We start from the raw sequence: 18,910 nt of genomic DNA, 5'->3' as shown, positions 1-18,910 counted from the left end.
ACAGGATATGTGTAATACAAAATTACCATGTTTAGCAGTCCAAACTTTACGAAATTTACAAATAAGAGCGACAAAATCAGCGCTTTACGCGCGTTTGCCTAAACGTCCATCAGAAAAGCAAACATTACTAATTTAGTGTCTGTTTTCAAAAAACTGATCTGATAAAAGGTAAGATAAGAAGACGTGCTAATAGAAACCAGTACTTGTTATTTCAATTAGGTAACAAAAGGTGTAAAATTTCACGGACTAAATCTATCAATTTTACATTTTTGCGACTAAAATCGACACCGGCCTCTTAATGGTGACAGATGGTTTGGTGCAACCGACTCTTAGGGTCTTGGTGCAATTGGCCCTAAGCATTTAACACTAACTGTGCATATTTTTCTTGTCTCGATTCACTTCTCTAACCTCTAACAATGTGTGTGTGTGTGTGTGTGTGTAACCGTGTGTTCCTCTGTTGATCCCCCCGCGCACCCCGGCGGCCACCGCGAGCGCGCAGACTCCTACACCTATGACCGGGACAGAGGTAACTGCTTACTCAACTGCATGTAGATCTTAGATCTTACTGTTACTGGCTTGAAGACTAACTGTTAGAAATAACAATGTAGATCATTGGGTGTTAATTGACGTGTTTATTTGTAAGAGAATCGTTGTTACAAGTGTATGGCGTTTGTGCCAACGTAATACCTACAGAGGGCCTACCGTGAATACCGAAATTCGCAAATTGCAGGCACCTTTCTCTATTACTTCAATTAAGGCGTAATTAGAGTGACAGAGAGATGCCCGCAATTTGCAAACTTCAGTGCTCGCGGTAGGCCCTCACTCAGTTTACAAAGTTGAATTACGTGTGAAGTGAACTAACTACGTGACCAAAAGATACCTAACAACAAAAGGCCCTTGCAAATCACAGGAAATGTTTTAATTAAGAAACTCTATAGAAACACGTCAGTTAATATCGAATGCCCTATAACAGTTAACATATATAATTTACACGATGGTATTTTGCCAAAAGTAATTCATAGAGGAATTTATGAATCTTGTAAAAAAACCCTTCCTTGAACTTGGCCCTGAATATGCCCAATTCATAAATGCCGTTCGTCAAGTTGTCAGTAATACTCGTACAGCCGGTATAGCCAATTCTGTGAACCACTGAAGGTAATGTACCACCGTACGTAATTAGGCCCAATTTTGCAAATACAATAGAGATCTCTATAATATGGAAAATTGGGCAAAAGGCACGATTTAATATTAGATGCACGAGGTACCTTGTAGTTAGACATGCATTTTAACTTTATGTACGAAATACAAGTATGATTGTCAATAGCAGTATCTTAAAACCGTAAATTACTGATTTACGGAAATTTTAGAACCATTGCACACGGCGATGTTTTTTCTAAATCACGATGAAGTCGCATTTCAGCATCGACTCAGTTATATTACTTATCGCTTATTACCTATTTTGAAATAAATGTAGAACGAGCAAGTTTTCAAAATACATGACATAATTCAGATATTTATTAATAAAATTTAGTATTTTACGTGTCATTTTACAATATGACAAATAAGCGGTGCAACAAATTATCGCCGTGTGCAATTGCCCATGAATCATAATATTTCTAGAGGCGTTGGTATCACCGAATTTTCCACACAGAATCGGCTTGAGCAGATGTCATTTCTGACTTCAATTTATACTCCTCTTTATGCGTTGATCTTGGCTCTGTTATTAACGCTCTTATGACACGTCATAAACATTTGACGTCAGCAAACACGGTGATGCCCTTATATATAGTTGTGTCTATCAATTGATAAAGATATTTCTTACTTTGTTTATACCTAAACGCGACTGCAGTAGATACATAGAAGGTATATCTTTGTAGCAATGTTGTACCTATAAGTGTTCTAATGAATGCCTTAATGTGTCCTATTTCCGTGTCAATTGTAGCTAATCCCACAGCCCTAGCACTGCCCCTCACCCACTGACCTGTTTATTTCAGTACAAGCGTCAGGCCAGGCGCACTAAAGAGCAGAAGACATTATTCCAGTATATAATATAGCAGCAGCCACCACAGGTTCCGAACTCTTTCTAGCGGCATAACCCGCTTCACTAGCATTGAGGGTGCCGCTTACTAACTGTGCTTAGGTTTCTCCTAATAGATGTATGGTCAGCTTCATACAGGTTCTATATACCTCATCATGGTAAGGTTAAATAAGACCACGCATACAACATGGTCGAGGGTGATCTTTGATGCAGCTTACTGTACAGGTCGACATGCATTCGGAGATCGATATCGATTCCCCATTATAATATTAACGTGCTATCTGCAATAGATAACCTACAGAGATCACTCAGCTGATTGAAATTGTGTAATGGAATGATTACATTGTGAAATGGAATTTTTACGTGTACCCTTTACGAATATCCAACATTAATACAAATCCCTAATTAATATAGTGAGCACAATTTTCTTTATTAATATCCCTACCCCTAAACACTTGGTTGGTGTTATGGCATCCAGTGCGTGTGATATACTTGTAACTGTGTGTTGATCTAGATTCACTCTGTGTTCTATATTATCACATCCGTTTGAACCCTTCGTCTAACAACGGGTCATTATATAAACTCACTTCATATTTGAAGTTATCTGAGTGATCTCGAGAATCCTCTGAGGATTCCCTCAGTAAGTTCGGATCGGAGTTTGGATCGATATCGCATCTGTGAAGTCATTGTCGTGATCTATTAGCGATACCCAGATGACGGACCGGCATATAACAATGGTCATCGTTTAAGTTAGGGCTTGCTTGACGCTTGCTTCTCCACAGCCGCGCCGACGCCGCCGCCGTGCGCGGAATACGTGCTGCCGTGCCCGGGCAAGGTCCGGACGACCGGCGCCATCATGCAGATGTCCCTCAGTCTTGTGTCGTAGGGCCGTAAGTGCGCGTGTCAAGCCCGTGTGTTTGCAGTGTGCTGGATTTCATTGTGGGCTGAGACGTTTTCTTATCTTAGTGTTTGGAGGAATTTATTTGTATTGTCACCTGAGCCTACCTCCCAAGCAAATTCCCTTTGACTTCGATTATAAACAGTCATCTAACACATGCGAGCAAGTTTATGAGATGATTGTTTTACGTCATGGATAAATGTTATTAGTCGAGATGGGCGTGTACTACGGAATCCAAGGGTTTTATTATCATTACTCATTGGCATGGAGTTGTTAAGCCAGGTTGTTAGGTGTTCATCTCTACGAGGTTGAAGTGTGTGTCCTGTCGACGAAGTTTTTCCGCCCGAGTTACAGGGTATATCATGGGAAAAGCGCCCCCAATTTCCCCCGTTGCGTTTTAATAGAGGTATGTTGCCTCGTCGAGGGCATTTTAGCCAAACACTAACGATGGTGATAAGAAAACGTCTCTGCTGGCGGGCTCCTCGCATCAACAACGGCTCTCATCACTTCCTTATGCCGGCTCTTTTTCCAGGTGGAAGGTCTCGACAGCCGCGGCCGGACCGGCTCGAGGAGGAGTACTACCCGCGCGACCCGCGGGAGCTGCGGGACCCGCGGGACGTGCGGGAGCTGCGGGACTCGAGAGATATGAGGGACTCGAGAGATCCGAGAGACGCGAGGGACCAGAGAGATCCTCGCGAGCGGTACGCGCGCTACGGCCGCGGGGAGGGCAGGGAGGCGCGAGATCCCCGGGACTACGAGGGCTACGCCGCGGAGGGCTACGGGCGGGAGGCGTACGGGCACGACTACACGCGCGACGCGTACGCGCGCGAGGAGTACGAGCGCGGCTACGGGCGGGAGTACGCGCGGGACGAGCGGGCGCGGCGAGAGCGGGAGCCGGCGGAGGAGTACGGGCCGTCGCGGCGCGCGCTCAACGCCGTGTAGCGCGCGCCGGGCGGGCCGCCGTCGCGTCGAGTGAGTGGTGCTTGTGAACGGTTGTTTTGCAGACCCGCCGCCTCGATGGGCTCGGGCGGTCGCGGGTCTAGTTTCCGCGCTGTTTCGATTCGCTGAGCTTTATGGCACGCTTGCGCGGAGGCCGAGGACTGTGCGCGCGGCAGATTAGGCTAGTGACACTGTCGCACGGTCGCACTGTGTACGGAGCTCGCGTGGAATGTATAAATTTTACATAAAACATAATTTTAGTACCGATTAGATATTATCCATTTCCCATTTTTTGAACATACATACTCTGTAATTATATTGCATCGTCTGTACTTCATTGTTGCAATCATTTGTAAATAAAATACTTTATATCGAGTGGCCGTTTTCTTTGATATGGATCGTATTAGGGGCTTGGGGTGAAATAAAGTCCACATTTTATGAAAAACTTGCGTTTTATTACAGACGTTGAAATTCGACAGGCGGCAGCCATCTTCATAAATAAATTAAACATTACAATACATAACAGGAAAATAACTAATTTTATATATTCTCGCTTGCCTCTTTGGTCTCTACTAGCTAATATTTATATTAGTTATTTACAAGATAATTTACATTAAGCCCGATTCAATTATTGTCCGAATTTTGGTAACGATAGAAGATACATACGCTTTACTGAGGTGAAATACTACAAGACTAGAAAATAATTTGTTACATACTATTTTTACATAATCCAATACATTTAAGTTAAGATGGGAAAGTTACGTATTTCACCTCATCGATTAATAGTCTCTATTGCATTGTCGATACAGTTTAGTAACCAATTAATCAAAGCCATGTCTTTGGTTTCACTCCTAGAAACGTCCTGAGGTAAAAGCTATTTACACTTCACACGAAGTCTTATTTACACTTGCACAGTTCACTTAGCGAGTCATATGTAGAGATAGTCGTTTTTCGTTTCCTTGCAATAGCTGATGCTGGGGAATTTGTAGACTGGACTGTACCTCCTGTTGTCACTGTCTGATTCTAGGGAGAGAGCTGAGAGGGCTCGGGAGGGTTCGTCTTCTGGTTCCTCTGGCGGGGGGAGGGTCCGCGGCGGGAGGGGCGGGGCGCGGGGGTTGCGCCGGACCCGGAAGTGGCAGTCGCTGTCGGCGGGCCACGCTCGTTGAACGAGCAGGGGTAGGTCGTCAGGGTGTAGTTTGCGCTCATACTCTTGTGAGGGACACACCTGTAAGTTTAAAATAAACATGTTACAATGATGTTGAAGGGTTTAACCTCTCATATGGCGGACGTGGATCAGAGCAGTGAGTATTGAATTCTAATTAATTAATTAGAATACACACTTACACACTTACACTTACTTAACAAAAATAAATAAACGGGAACGCGGATCCACGTTAGCAGGTATTGTATATTTCTAATTAGTAATTAATTTATTTTTGTTAAGTATAAGATTTTGGAACGCCTGCAGATTTTTAATAGCAATGAGTATTGTTAACACAAGCGCGGAGCGTTTAGCATTAGGCGTTTATTTCAGATAAATATTTTGATGAGGTTAATAAAAAAAAGTTACACATTGATTCGTAGTTTGCTGTAGCAGACACACGTATTTTAAAAGTGCAGTCGTTTTACATGAGTTTCAGCTACCTTCAATAATGTATTAGTTTACAATCATAGATTTTGCAAACATGTTGGTGTAAAACCTACCTCATACAGAGAGAACCGCTCCACGCCCTCGGCAGAATTGTAGCACTGCAGGAGGATCGCCAGCAGCTCGTCGGCGGTCGTCCGCTCGCTCGTCAGCAAACACTTGTACTGGGAGGACGACATCAGCGCCGAGTCGTAGATCTTCACCAGACCGCCGGGGCGCATCTCGAGAGAGAACCTGGAATTAAGGAAAAGAGGTTGCAGACATTGTTCTGGTAAAGGAAACTTGTAAGTCGAGTAGGAGCTTAACGCTTGACACATCTTACTCAATTCAGTCGCCTAACTGGCATCCTAACTACAAACCCTAGTGCAGTCAGACTTACAAAACGCGGTTACACCTGTACGATGATTTAGGATTCTGAATTAAGTAAAGATGTGTGAAGCGCTTTAGTCGAGTAGAGAGGATCATCTAAAATTGCATTCAGATCTATAAAATACGCCATTCACGAGTTTCTTGCACACTGAACGCGCGTTGCACTTCTTTCCTACTCTAAAATGCCTGCGAGCAGTCAGATGCTTTCGCAAATTCCACGCATTCGATAGATCGGGACGAACACATCCAAGTTACCTACAATTATTGTTAATGCATAAAAGTACCTACACATATTAGTAAGAGAATTGAATATAAGTGTAAGTAATTAAAAGCAAGACATAAAACATAGGTGATTAGTTAAGTTCTGCATCCACTGAGTTAAATTAGTAATGTTATCATTGTTTAAAGACGCATTTTGTAATTAGATAAATTATCCGCTCTTCTCCTAAAATACCTCTTCTGATAAATTACCAGCATAACATTAAAATAAGATATTTGAAAGGCAACTAATTAGTTTTTTGGTATCTTTAATAGCACCGCTCAACAAAAGGGTGGCCCATTTTAATTACCTCATTAAAATGAAGTACTTTCTAATCCAAAGTGTAAGAAACCAACCCCTCTAAATCTATTACTGGATCAAAAAGCCCTTTTTATCGACACAGAGCAATAATTAGAAGTATTATGTTTACAAAACGTACACCAACCTAAAAACTATAACAATTTGTCAAGCAATTATATCCACTACTACTTTAGAATAAGAACTCTAATAACTGTTACTTAAGTTTGGTCTGTAATTCGAAATGTCAACACAACACGGTCCATATGGTCCGTGTAAAGAACCTAAAGTACCTAAACTTTATTTGTTACCAAGCTGAAGCATGTTTTATGTCAACGTAGTAAGATCTATCGTTTGAAGAGTTGAAGATCATAAGTTTTTTATTTTTAGTGAACAGGAATAGCAGCGGAAGACAAAAGTATTTTTTAAGAGGCTAGCCGGTGGTCCGGAGAAAAGCCGAGGTTATTTATATGGCAGTGTTTGGTATAGCTAAAGTGGGGATCATTAACTTTCGCCTGTCAGATTTTCTGCAGGAAAAATAGCGTCCTCTTGTTTTTCTTGCGCCGAAAACTTTGGGCTCTACCATTGACAATTCATCCATCCATCAACGATGGATTCATTTATTGACTATTACACCAGTTATTCCACTGTCCACTAATAAAAAAAATACTGGACAAAAATATGCTCAAGCAAAAATAGTGTAATTATGTTGGAGCCAGTATGTAGTAATAACATTTCTGAAAAACCTACATGAGTATATTCAGAATTCATCCAAACGCCAGAAAAAGATTTTACATTTCCGTCACTGTTGACTAATTCATTCATCATGTTTATGTAAACCACAAGGTACAACATTTCCTGAATGTAAACAAATGTCGTATATGTCACCATACATTTAAACCAAATCGCGATGAGATTTGTGTGGAAATGTGGGACAGTAAACAATGGTGGAGAATTTGGAGACAACTTATATGTTTACTAAACTATAAATACAGGAATTGTGGCAAATAGACTCATGGCTTAAGCTGCGGAAGTCACTAATTTAATTGCGGTTTATTTTTGCCTGTGATAATTACCTTTTAATATTTTCTACATTTGCGTCATTAGGTATTTTTATGCTAGATGTTTACGTTATAACAACAATCATTTCCCAAACCAATTACTGTAATTAAGGTGAGGATACGGAAAATGCTTGTGACAAAATGTTTAGTACCTAATATTTAAGTGGTATATGTATAAGTAGTATAGGTATTTAAATGTTTGGGAAACCCAGTGAATTGTTGACATTCAATTATGTTATCAAAACTCATTAACCTTGTGAATCACTGATCAGTATTCACTAATGAGAGTTTCACATACAAGTACCAACTAGAAGTACATAAAACAAGCACATAATTTTTTTTATTTCAGCAAAAAATATGTAATTTAAAAAAAGTCAACATTTTAAGTTACTTTATATATAAATATATGTTTAAAAATATTAATACAAACTAATAGGTATAAATAAACTTAAAATAAAGGCCATATAAATAAAACACGTCCTCCAAGTCACTGCCGATGGGCAGTGTGCCCAGAAGGCTGGCTGCATTGCCACGTTGAATGGCAATGCTAATGCGTTGAGCAAAATACTGGCTAGCCTTCTGGTCCCTTGTCGTGTCTAAATGGTGTCATTTAAAATCATTTTAGACAGAAATTACACTCACTTAGAGTATCCTTTCGGATGGCAAGCCTGCAGCGCCGCCGGCCTCGCATCGTCGTCCAACACCAGCGTCGTCCTCAAGCCCGCAGCGCGCACCCTCACTTCCATGCTCAAATAGAACAGGCGAGGGTCTCTGTGCCGCATCCGGAACTTGCCCAGGAGCGTGGCCACGACCTCCTGGGCCCTCGTGCCCCAGGTCACGGAGAGGGTTTTGTATTCAATATCCGGGCGGAGCCGACGGGCGTACACTTTGATTGTGGTCTGTGGACAATAGAAAGGATATGGTTAGAGCGGTAAAACGTAAAACGAGATCGACGTATACGATGTAACTCTTCAATGGTTTTTTTTTCTGTACTATTTTCGCTAGGACATTGAAATAAAAGAAAAAAATAAGCATTCGTCTTAGGGATAAAACATTTTGAAATTGCAATTAAAAAAGCATGGCGACGTAAATTATTATGTAAAAATCGGACAAGTGCGAGTCGGACCATTACGCAAAAAAACTGCAAAAAAATTACGTTTGTTGTATGGGAGCCCCACTTAAATGTTTATTTTATTCTGTTTTTTTTTTGTACTTGTTGTTATAGCGGCAACAGAAATACATCATCTGTAAAAAAATTAACTCTCTGGCTATCACAGTTCATGAGATACAGCCTGGTGACGTGGTGATAGACGGACAGACAGACAGCGGAGTCTTAGTAATAGGGTCCAATTTTTACCCTTTGGGAACCCTAAAAAGAGCAGCAAAGTAAACTTTATAATTTATATACTTTTGGTAGAATTGTGTTGTTTTTTCAGTAGGTAGATTTTTCAATGTAAATTAATTGGTGTAGGAGGGGCATTTTTTTTCCAAGTTACTCATATCAGTAACCGACGGTCGATTTATCAAAAAATATTAAACTGAACTTGTTAACCTACCAAGATATGCACGTGTATCATTACTTAATCAATTAAGTTTATATATTATATATATTATAATACTCAAACAAAATAATCTGTTTTTCTTTATACTTTTTTAACATAAGTTAGTTTCGCGTATATCTTCGCGGTCTCAATCTTTCAGTATCCTGAAATTCGGAGCTTTTTTAATGATTTATCAGTGTGCCAGACTACATAGAAAGCCCTTTAATCAGTCTGTAAGAGGCTAAGAGCAAAGGAAGGTGCTAGTAGTTGCACAACGCGGTAGAATGCCAGGATTGCGGCGAATCAGGTTCCGCGTGCACCCGCGCGCCAGACCCGGCGTCTAGATCTCAGGTTCTCACGGTCGGCTAAATTGGCTAATAAAAATGCACTTTTGATAACACTAATGAATCGCCATAAAAAAACTGGGTAGCGAAGCGAATCTTGGTACTTTTTACAGTTGATATTTTAGGTGCCTACACAATTTTTGCACCCAATAAAATACACAAATTTAATGTTGTCAAAAGTGTTAAAGAAGTATTTAAAAAAATAAAATCACCGAGACTTAAATTTATTTTGCGAAAAAATTTTATTTTTATTTTTGATGGCAAGCTTTTTGGAGATTATTTTTATCCGTTTTAATATGCACAATAAGCTATCTTATTTTCCGACACACGATAACTTTTTTTAGAAAAATCCAAAAATTCACGATAAAAATCCTGAAACACACCGAATTAAACCACTCACATGAATATTATGCGGATGGAACGCGAGCCGCAGCCGCGGCGCCGGCACCGGCTTGTACTCGTTAAACTCAATCATCACTAGCTGTCACTCGGACCGCGTCGCACGCGCAACTGAGCCCAACACCCGTGCCCGTGGTCCTTCGAGCCGGATACACAGCCCTTTGACACGTTAGTTACAATAGAGCTTAAGTGCTGAGGATTTCGCTTGTATTTACATCTTTTACGATATAGAGGGTCAGTTTTACTGTTATGAAAAGGTTGTAAGTGCAGCGCTTTTGATAGAATCATAAGTCTTTTTTGATACAACGCATAGTTTTGACAGTTTGTAACTAAAGGACGTAAGTGCTGTAGTTTGAAGGTGTAGATGCATCGATTTAAATTGTATAGGTAAGTTGATATGACCACCTGTCACAGGAAAGCTTTCCTGAGGGTGGGAAGGCATGGCAGATGGTTTATCGAATGGTTCAGATGGTTAATGATGGAAGATGGAAGTCAGGTGGTTGTGGGAAACGGAACTGAGATTTATCATTTCTTGGATTTTATAAACTAAGATAAATTAAATTAAGAACCACTTAACTCGCATTTACACTTTAACTAGAGTAACTAGACAATAGAAAAAACTTTAAATAGTTTTTAAAACCAGTTAACAATACTTGTTTGATAATCAGCGTCTCTATGGTTAATTAACATTACATACTTAAGGGGATCCCATGCCCCAATGACCTTTGATTTGAATCCCTTAGTTTTCTAATGTTTTTTGCAGCTTATCATATTAACAGCAACGGATTTTAGCAATATAGTATCCCATATTTACTTCAAAGTTCATTGTTTTCGAAATATTTGGCATCAAAGTTGAACAATTTTAGCCCAAAAAACTGGTTTTCGGGCCATAACTTTTGTGTTAATTAGTTTAAAATTAAAACCTTAGACAAATTTTTAGAGACGTCTAAGACGAACCCAAATATGTAGATTTCGTATAAGTAAGATCTTTCACAGCAATCGAGATACGAAAAAAGTGTTTTTTAGACAATGTTTAAAACAATCATAAATAAATAAGTATTCATTTTTTTCACAATCCGGTAGACAAAAATGGAGATAAAAGATTGAAGAACCGATAGCCGCTTGTATTATAATTCTATATGTAGTGCAAAAGTAGGAGATACGATTCAAAACTTGTCAAAAATCGATGAAAATCCCACTTTTTTCCCTCTTGAAAATATTCTTGCATTTTAATCTCGCCATGCCCATGATAAAAGAATATAAGGTACGATAGCTTTTTTTGACATCAGTTTTGAAAATATTTCAGAATAATATTTTTTACCGGTGTCCTCCTGCTGGGCAAAGTCGAAAACACTCATATTCAACTTTTTTCAATAAAAATAAGGCAATAAACAGCGATTTACACTTCCTGATTTCGCAATAAATAATTCGTTTTGTAACAAGTATCTCATTTATGCTAAAACATCGTATGTCACTATGAAATGTATATAAAGATAGGACATTTTCTAACCAATTGTATAGGAATCGATGGACACTCGATACAATACACAGGAAGCGGGGCGTTTGCACAATCACATATCGACAGGTATAGAATGAAATCCAATAATACACTACAACCGTTGATACAATTTCATCTCTGTAGCTCACATTGTAAGGTCGCTATTTAAACAAAATATTTCGTTAAAACTCGGCAAACTCGAATCAATTCATGTAATGCGATGGAAGCACCGAAGCTTCCTATTCTACTATTACATTTGAAAGCTACAAACTGATGATACCTAGGAAAATAAACCTTATTAAAATTCATTAAGGTTGATTTTTCAACAGTAAATATTAGAGTTAAACGGGCGGTTAGGACTTTTTGTACAACTTTAGTGTTGGGGTAGTTTTTGTATAAGTATCGATTGATGTATTACAGGATGCGAGTCGATCATTTGGATACGCTTATTGAACGAAAGGAAGCTTCAATGAATTATCGTGGTTTTTATTAGGTTGGCTTTTCTAATATGAAAGGCAGCATATTCGAATAGGTTATTTTTATTCATGGACCTAAAGATGGCCTACTTTGTGTGACAACTTTTTTTATTTATGGAGCGGGATAAATATTTGAGCCGTAAGCGTTTTATACAATTCAGATTGTTGAGTTAGTAAAAAGTAGCTAGGTAGTAAGAGTATTGAAAAAATTTGGTATGACATATTTTGGGTATTAAAAAATCGTTTTAACGTACATAAACTCCAATTAAAATTGTGACCTTCCGGTCAAAGGCCTCCCCTCACTGAACTCTTTCATCCCTTTTAAGTAAATTAAGTGCTTCCTGTACTATCAAAACAATGTCCCCCTCATAACTAGCGGCAATTTGTACACGTATGGATAACGTTATTTAAACGGCCGTAGGTTCGAACCCCGTTCCGTACCACTGAGTCCTGGAACTTAGATACCTATACAAAATGTATCATAAAATTTACCAGCTAATTTCGGTAAAAGAAAAAATCGTGACAGTTGTGTGGCTGTGGCGCCGCTCTGGTGATTTATTTTGGCTCAAGTCCTTGCTGATTTAAACAAGGTGGATCCCCTAATGCTCTTTACACATAATGAGGAGAATATTCGGTGCTATAAAATTTTGTTCGGCAGCTGTCAAATATGATGTTGTCGTCCCAAGAAAGTTTTTATTTCATGACGTGCGTTGTCGTCGCTTGTATTTCCCCCGCGCACTGCACGTAACTAATAATAGTACGTACTAAAGTCGTGTTTAAAATGTACTTAACCGTATCCAACTATCATAAAGCCCGCATACATGATTGCAGATTATATCGGACCGACATAATGTGGTCGGAAGCGAAAATGTCGGCGACAAATCACCGTGACCGACTACAAGCGCTGCCGCTTTTGCCGTCACTTCACGAGCATCAGCCTCGGAAAATATATTATCTGGTTTTTACCTTACTTAGGTTTTGTTTAGGTTTTCAGGGCATTTCAGGGATGAGTCTCATCTTTAGACTGGCGAAGCCGCTTGTGGAAAACAAGTGTGAATATTGTTACTTTAAATTTATTACGCGAGAATTTGCTAATGAATTTTCCGTTGACTGTTACGGCTTTTATGATGATGATTGATGTTCTTCCTCGGGCCTCTAACTATCTACATAAATAAAATAAATAATAAAAAATAAAAATGTTTATTGAGTTCGCACAAACAAACGTAGTTATAACTGGGCAGGTGCCTCTTTTTAAGCGTACAATGACACTTGTGTCAAGAGACACCGCTCTCCCGTAGGTGGTAACAGAATGTATATAAAAGCAATAGCTGTGGCTTAAAACTAATGTTTCTTCAAAATAACTAAAAATAGAAAGAAATTAAGTATATAAAGCTAATTTTAACAAAAATCTGTTCTTAATAGAGTACCTAAGCCTTTTTCTTTTATATAAGGTACAATGAGGTGGACTACAATTTTAATAAAGTTTTAATAATCGAGGGGATGTGTGTGTGTGTGTGTGTGTGTGTGTGTGTGTGTTTCTGCATGTTTATTAAATTTATGTAAATTTTCTGTGTGCGTGTGTATAGGTTCTGGATGCATAAAAATGAATCTGAAGACCCATGCATTAGCTGCAGGAAGTTTTTTGTTTTTTTTTTTAAGATGTAGTATACAGTATACAATTAATATTATTATTATTAGACGACTCCAACTAATATATTTTCAACATCATTATAGCTTTTAGTGTTAATCCATGTATTTAGTTTACTTAAACATTCTTTAGAGCTTGCGGGGTAAATATTTAACAACTTATTTATATAATTATACAATTTTACCGACTGAGCTACGTACTGCCTCTTTGCGAATACGGATTTAGGTACAGGAGCGGATATTACGTCGGGTTTTCTTCTTTTAGATTTATTATCGTCTGTTTCAGGTTTGTATACGGTTTCTTTATGCCTTCGTAAAACTGCATTAATTACATATAGCTTTCTAACTGAGAGCAGGTCCGAAATTTGGTAGAGCTCACTGGTAGGGAACATATAGGGCTTAAAGTACATACCAAATTGCATCCAAATTGCATCCAAATTTTTAATATTAGTAGGAATCAAAAGACGATATAATAAGATAGAGCGGTACTGTCATAGTAAATTTTGTAACCACAGTAAATTCACTGCCATCTATCGACACACTTCAAAACTAACAATGAAGATTTATAAAAATACGATAAAATGTATAAGTGATATGGATGTGTATTTTTTTATTTGCATTAATTGTTTTTATATGATTTTGACCCATGTTCTTTCACTGATATGCGTTAAAATTGCGTTAACATAACTTAAAATAAATATTAAGAGTAGGTAACAGTTCCGTACCCAAAGGGTAAAAACGAGACCCTATTACTAAGACTCCTCTGTCCGTCTGTCTGTCCGTCTATCAGTCACTAGGCTGTATCTCATGAACCGTGATAGCTAGACAGTTGAAATTTTCACAGATGATGTATTTCTGTTGCCGCTATAACAACAAATACTAAAAAGTACGGAACCCTCGGTGCGCTAGTCCGACTCGCCCTTGGCCGTTTTTTTTTATTTGAGTAAGACGACTCGCTTGAGCTCTTTTAGTCAATGAAATACACTGCGAGAAGCAGCAATAATCTTCCATAATGACGTTATTTTTTCCCCGCCTTTTCTAACGCGCACCAAAATAACTTTGCGGTTAATTCGCTCATTGGTCAAGGAATCCGGCACCAAGCTAACTTGGCGTCCGGTGCCACTTTTTACGTTTCCTCCGAGTCAAGTTCACGAAAGTCTTGTACTTTCCTCCAGTTAATTCAATCTTAGTTAATTCAGTTTTAAAAGGGTGTAAATACAAAGGGTTTGTTAGTGATATAAGATGTGTGTAGATTGAGAAGTAGTGCGGAAGGCGACATGGGTTTTTGCAAGTGTTTATTACTGCCTTCCTGTTTTAAGCAGATTAAGAAGAACAATAAAGTATGTTATTAACTGAATCACCGCTGTTAATAAATCTGGTACCAGTTGAATGACAAGATTTTCTATGTGTACCTATACAAATATTCCTTATTGAGAAAATGAGAAAAAATAGGTAGAGAATATTGATAAACATGGATCTGTATTGTACCTTTTTTGTGTTATATTATATTATAAAACTGTGGTATAATAGAGCGATTTGCGATTAAACCTAATTAGCAATGACTCTAGCCCAAATCAAGTTGAGTAATTTTCATTTTTTTTGCTGCTTCGCTTACTTACTTACTTATTTCGCTTACTGGTAGTGGTGAAAATACACAAAATTTAGTGAAATCCATTGGGCACAGCCTAGATGAGCGATTTCATAGCTTAATTTAATAAATAAAATGTCACGCGGGCGAACTTTCATCGCTTAAATTAATAAGTAAAATGTCACGTGGGCGAACTTTCATCGCTTAATTTAATAAGTAAAATGTCATGTGGGCGAACTTTCATCACTTAATATAATAAGTAAAATGTCATGTGGGCGAACTTTTATCTCATTACTTAATAGAGGAAGGATAATCTTCAGGTCAGAGGGCGCGTCGAATCGACCACTGTGTCACCGGCCCTACCAACTTAATTCCGTGTCTGTTGAACTCTATCCCCTTCCTTTAAGGTCGTTTTCACTACAACCTGGCGGTTCTACGATACATATTACAAACCAGTTTAACTTTGCAAGTCTTTCAGCCCTTGACGGCAAGGAGTTAAGGTTTCTTTTAACTAAATTAAGTGGTGGTGATAGAGTTATGTCAGATGATCATTTAGTTAGCGTGTAATTTAGTTCTAATTTTGAAATTGTGGCGGTTGTCATGAGAAGACGGATCACCGGCTCGGCTCCATATCTAATGGGACAGTTTGGGGGAAAGATGGCCCTTAAATTGTACGTTAGCATTATTTATTGAACATACAACTTCAAATATAATCATTATGATTATTCGATACTCGTATAAAAAGCTGACAAAAATCGCAGTGTAAAAGGATCATTCTTAGATTATACGTCGGAAATAACCGTCGATAATAAAGAAATTAAGCTCCAGTGGCTCCAGTAACGGACATTTTGAAGAGTTTTTCTGCATGTATACGACCCAGAAAGAGCCTTATCTACCCCTACTATGTAAATATAAGGGGTATAACTTATTAAACTTATCAAAATTGATTATATCTGCTGACTATGTAAATATATATCGTATTTTCGGTGAAGGAAAACATCGTGAGGATACCTCGACACATATGCCAAGGCATTCAAAAGGTGTATGTATAGTTCCCATCCCCAAGCCCAAACCCTCTCGCGCGCTTGAGAAGAGGTCTGAGCCCAGCAGGGACGTAGGTATATAGGCTGAATTATTATTATTTTAAGTATTTTATATGATACTCGGACACAGGACGTGAACTAAATTGAGTGAACGAGGTGTGACGCGCAGGAAATTAGGAAATGGGAAGCACGAGCCATTAATCCACAGAAAAGGACGTATGTCCATCCATTACATAAGACACTTACGACCTTTCATACAAAGTTGTTGTCGTCTTATTATAGGCCAAGAGTCGTAATTTGGATTTCCGCCGCATACCGATTAAAGGCGTTAAGATGATTTGTAACGCTTTTTCAAAGAAAACTACAGATTTTATATTTATTTTGGGCAGGTGAAGTCGGAAGTTAAATTTTATGTGATTATTTATATAAATGATCGCTTTGCTTCTGTTTTTGTGCGATTAGTCAGGGCTTACGTAAATTGGTCTTAATTAGTGAATTTAAAGAGGATGCAATTTAATCGGTTTAACGCTATTTTAGTTTTAACGTTCAAGGATGCATCATTTATGTTTTATGTTGTGGGAACGCAATAATAAAAGATAATTGGATTTTACTTAGGTACTACTCGAAAAAGCTATCAACAAATTTACTTAACCAAATCCATAAATTGATCGTAAGTAATTTAATATTAATAGGTACATAAAACCTTGTTTAATGTTCGATAGTGGATATTCTACCTAGCAACAATCCAAGTTTGTAACCTTACCTTACATTGTTGGTCTTTTTCTTATCTAAGTAGTTATAATTTTTCTTATCTATATCTTATGCTTTATCAACTAACTATCCCAAAAACTAACCAAAACGATCAAGGTTACTAAATTTGCACCAAGTAATAATTTTTTTACAGCTACCAACAAAATAGTATAATTTTCAGGTCGGAAAGCTGCGCATGATTCGCAGTTACCAAAATTACGAAACAAACAGAGCGTCTCGCTTATTCCCTTTATTACTAAATAGAGGCACTACCGCGAAACACGACAATCGAAACTTCTATGTCTGCTTCTCTATCGTTCCAATATGCAAGAGTGATAGAGAGGCAGATAACGAATTTTTGGTTTTCTTGTAAGCGGTAGGCCCTCAGCTCCGTAATGACAAACGCCATGGCACGCGACGATGGAACTAATGGACTGTTAAAAAAAAAGACGATCCGGATGAAGATACCAACCAGTTCGAAAGTAAACTTTATGACATAGAAACCACAGTTCAAATCTGAATGAGCATGTAGCTTCACTTAAGGCGTTCTATCTATGTTTGTGCTGATTTGACCAATCAGGGAGCTATTGACCCTGGGTTTATTTGACTAGTCCGGAAGTTTTGTGTCAACACGCACGAATATTGGGGAGTATTACAAGCATTATACTCGATGTTACTGTTAGGCAAATAGATAGTCGTGAGTGTCGCAATACTGCGATAACCGGAATATTGTGGCTTTAAGAATTTATCAATGGACAGATAATGTGAGAAAAGCTACATGCTGTAAATTTTAGATTCACTGGTACAAAACAAAATATGTAAGTACCTACTACAGTCTCGATCAAAGAATAAAGAATCAAATGTTTTATTCGTGATAAACTTAAAACTAAAATTACAAGCATTCATAAAATAGGTAAGAATTAAAGTTTACCATGAAAATGGCTAAGCTAAGAAACCCTTCGGGTATTTACACAATGTTTTTTATATATCTGAGCCTAGAGTATCCCACTGCTGGGCAAAGGCCTCCCTCCTCCCTTTCCACGTATCCCGGTCTTGACCCGTCTTCCACCAGTTCCTGTCAAAGGCGTCAAGGTCATCTCGCCAACGCCGTCGAGGTTTGCCGCGACCCCGGGTTTGATGTGACACCCAATTGGATGTTATTTTGGCCCACAAATCATCCGGCATACGGCAAACGTGTTCCGCCCAAAATGGTTATTGAAATAATTTTCCATTTTGAAGATGCAATGGTAACACACCTAATCTTTTTACTATGTATTGCATGCTCTTGAAATCATATTATGCATGGATTTTTAAATATTAATAAACGATTCGAACACTGGATAAGACGTCAGCTGGGTAGTATAACTCTAAGAGACTTCAGTGTAAAACCCGTAAAAGTCATTTCAAGTTCTTGCCACGTAAAGAACCCCTTTTTTACAGTCAAATAAACAGAAGACACCTCAATGTTGTTACAGTTGTTAGGCAATGAATCCGAAATAGATGCAGAAGCTTGTAATGACTTCAAGTGGTGCAACCGATTTAGATACGGTTTGGAGTGGAACGGACAAGTAGAAGATTGTTGAGCTCGATGGGCTACCATGAACGACACCGTACATTTTCTATGTACATTGCCAAAAACAGAGAGATCAAATAGATTTTTTTCGAATTTCGGGAAAAGGTCCATGGACAAAACAATAAAACGAGATGGCTTTTGCTGGGACGTCAGTTAGCTTAGCCGCGACCACGACCAGTGAAACCTGTGTCGAAACGTCGGTAAATAAAGGTAACAAAATAAATTCGCGATAGACCTGATGCGAAAGTTTTAAATATTATAAAACAATAAAAGTTAATGATCCTGTAGGCCTAGCACATCATTGGCGCGACGCGACAGTATCTCGCCGCGGCATAGACTACCCGTCTTTTTTAGGTTTATTAATTAAAGAGGGACGGGTAGTCAATCTCGCGGCGAGATACTGTCGTGACAATCATGCGCTAGCCCGGCAGGTGCATATACATGTATCTCTATTAAATCTCAAGTACACACAGATTTATCCCCCCTGTGTGGGTGCAGCGTAAAAATTTTCTTTAGATCTCTTAACTGTGCGATTTCTATAG

The 18,910-nt window shown here is 38.6% G+C and overlaps 2 protein-coding genes across 14 annotated transcripts in view; one reads left to right on the top strand and one right to left on the bottom strand.

Moving 5' to 3' along the window:
* LOC134740816 (voltage-dependent L-type calcium channel subunit beta-2) overlaps positions 1-4,250 on the top strand; it is a 276,363-nt gene extending 272,113 nt beyond the window's left edge. For 9 of the 12 annotated variants that reach the window (XM_063673453.1, XM_063673454.1, XM_063673455.1 and 6 more), the window contains 2 exons: positions 461-526; positions 3,469-4,250. In XM_063673453.1, the coding sequence (XP_063529523.1) occupies positions 461-526; positions 3,469-3,878 (476 nt within the window). In that variant the 3' untranslated portion in view covers positions 3,879-4,250. Of the gene's footprint in view, positions 1-460; positions 527-1,994; positions 2,070-2,820; positions 2,929-3,468 lie in introns of all 12 variants that reach the window. The other 3 variants (XM_063673457.1, XM_063673456.1, XM_063673452.1) reach the window with 3 other exon arrangements.
* Positions 4,251-4,308: 58 nt separating this feature from the next.
* Positions 4,309-18,910, bottom strand: part of LOC134740833 (uncharacterized) — a 93,215-nt gene continuing 78,613 nt past the window's right edge. The window contains exons 1-4 of one of the 2 annotated variants that reach the window (XM_063673480.1): positions 9,795-9,936; positions 8,152-8,408; positions 5,580-5,757; positions 4,309-5,100 (exon numbers count right to left, since the gene is read on the bottom strand). In XM_063673480.1, coding sequence (XP_063529550.1) covers positions 4,804-5,100; positions 5,580-5,757; positions 8,152-8,408; positions 9,795-9,869 — 807 coding nt within the window. In that variant the 5' untranslated portion in view covers positions 9,870-9,936 and the 3' untranslated portion in view covers positions 4,309-4,803. Of the gene's footprint in view, positions 5,101-5,579; positions 5,758-8,151; positions 8,409-9,794; positions 9,937-18,910 lie in introns of those variants that run through there. The other variant, XM_063673479.1, reaches the window with a different exon arrangement.

This window comes from Cydia strobilella, chromosome 4 (assembly GCF_947568885.1).
Source record: "Cydia strobilella chromosome 4, ilCydStro3.1, whole genome shotgun sequence".
Taxonomy (NCBI): Eukaryota; Metazoa; Arthropoda; class Insecta; order Lepidoptera; family Tortricidae; genus Cydia; species Cydia strobilella.
This window is presented reverse-complemented; position numbering and strand designations above follow the sequence as displayed.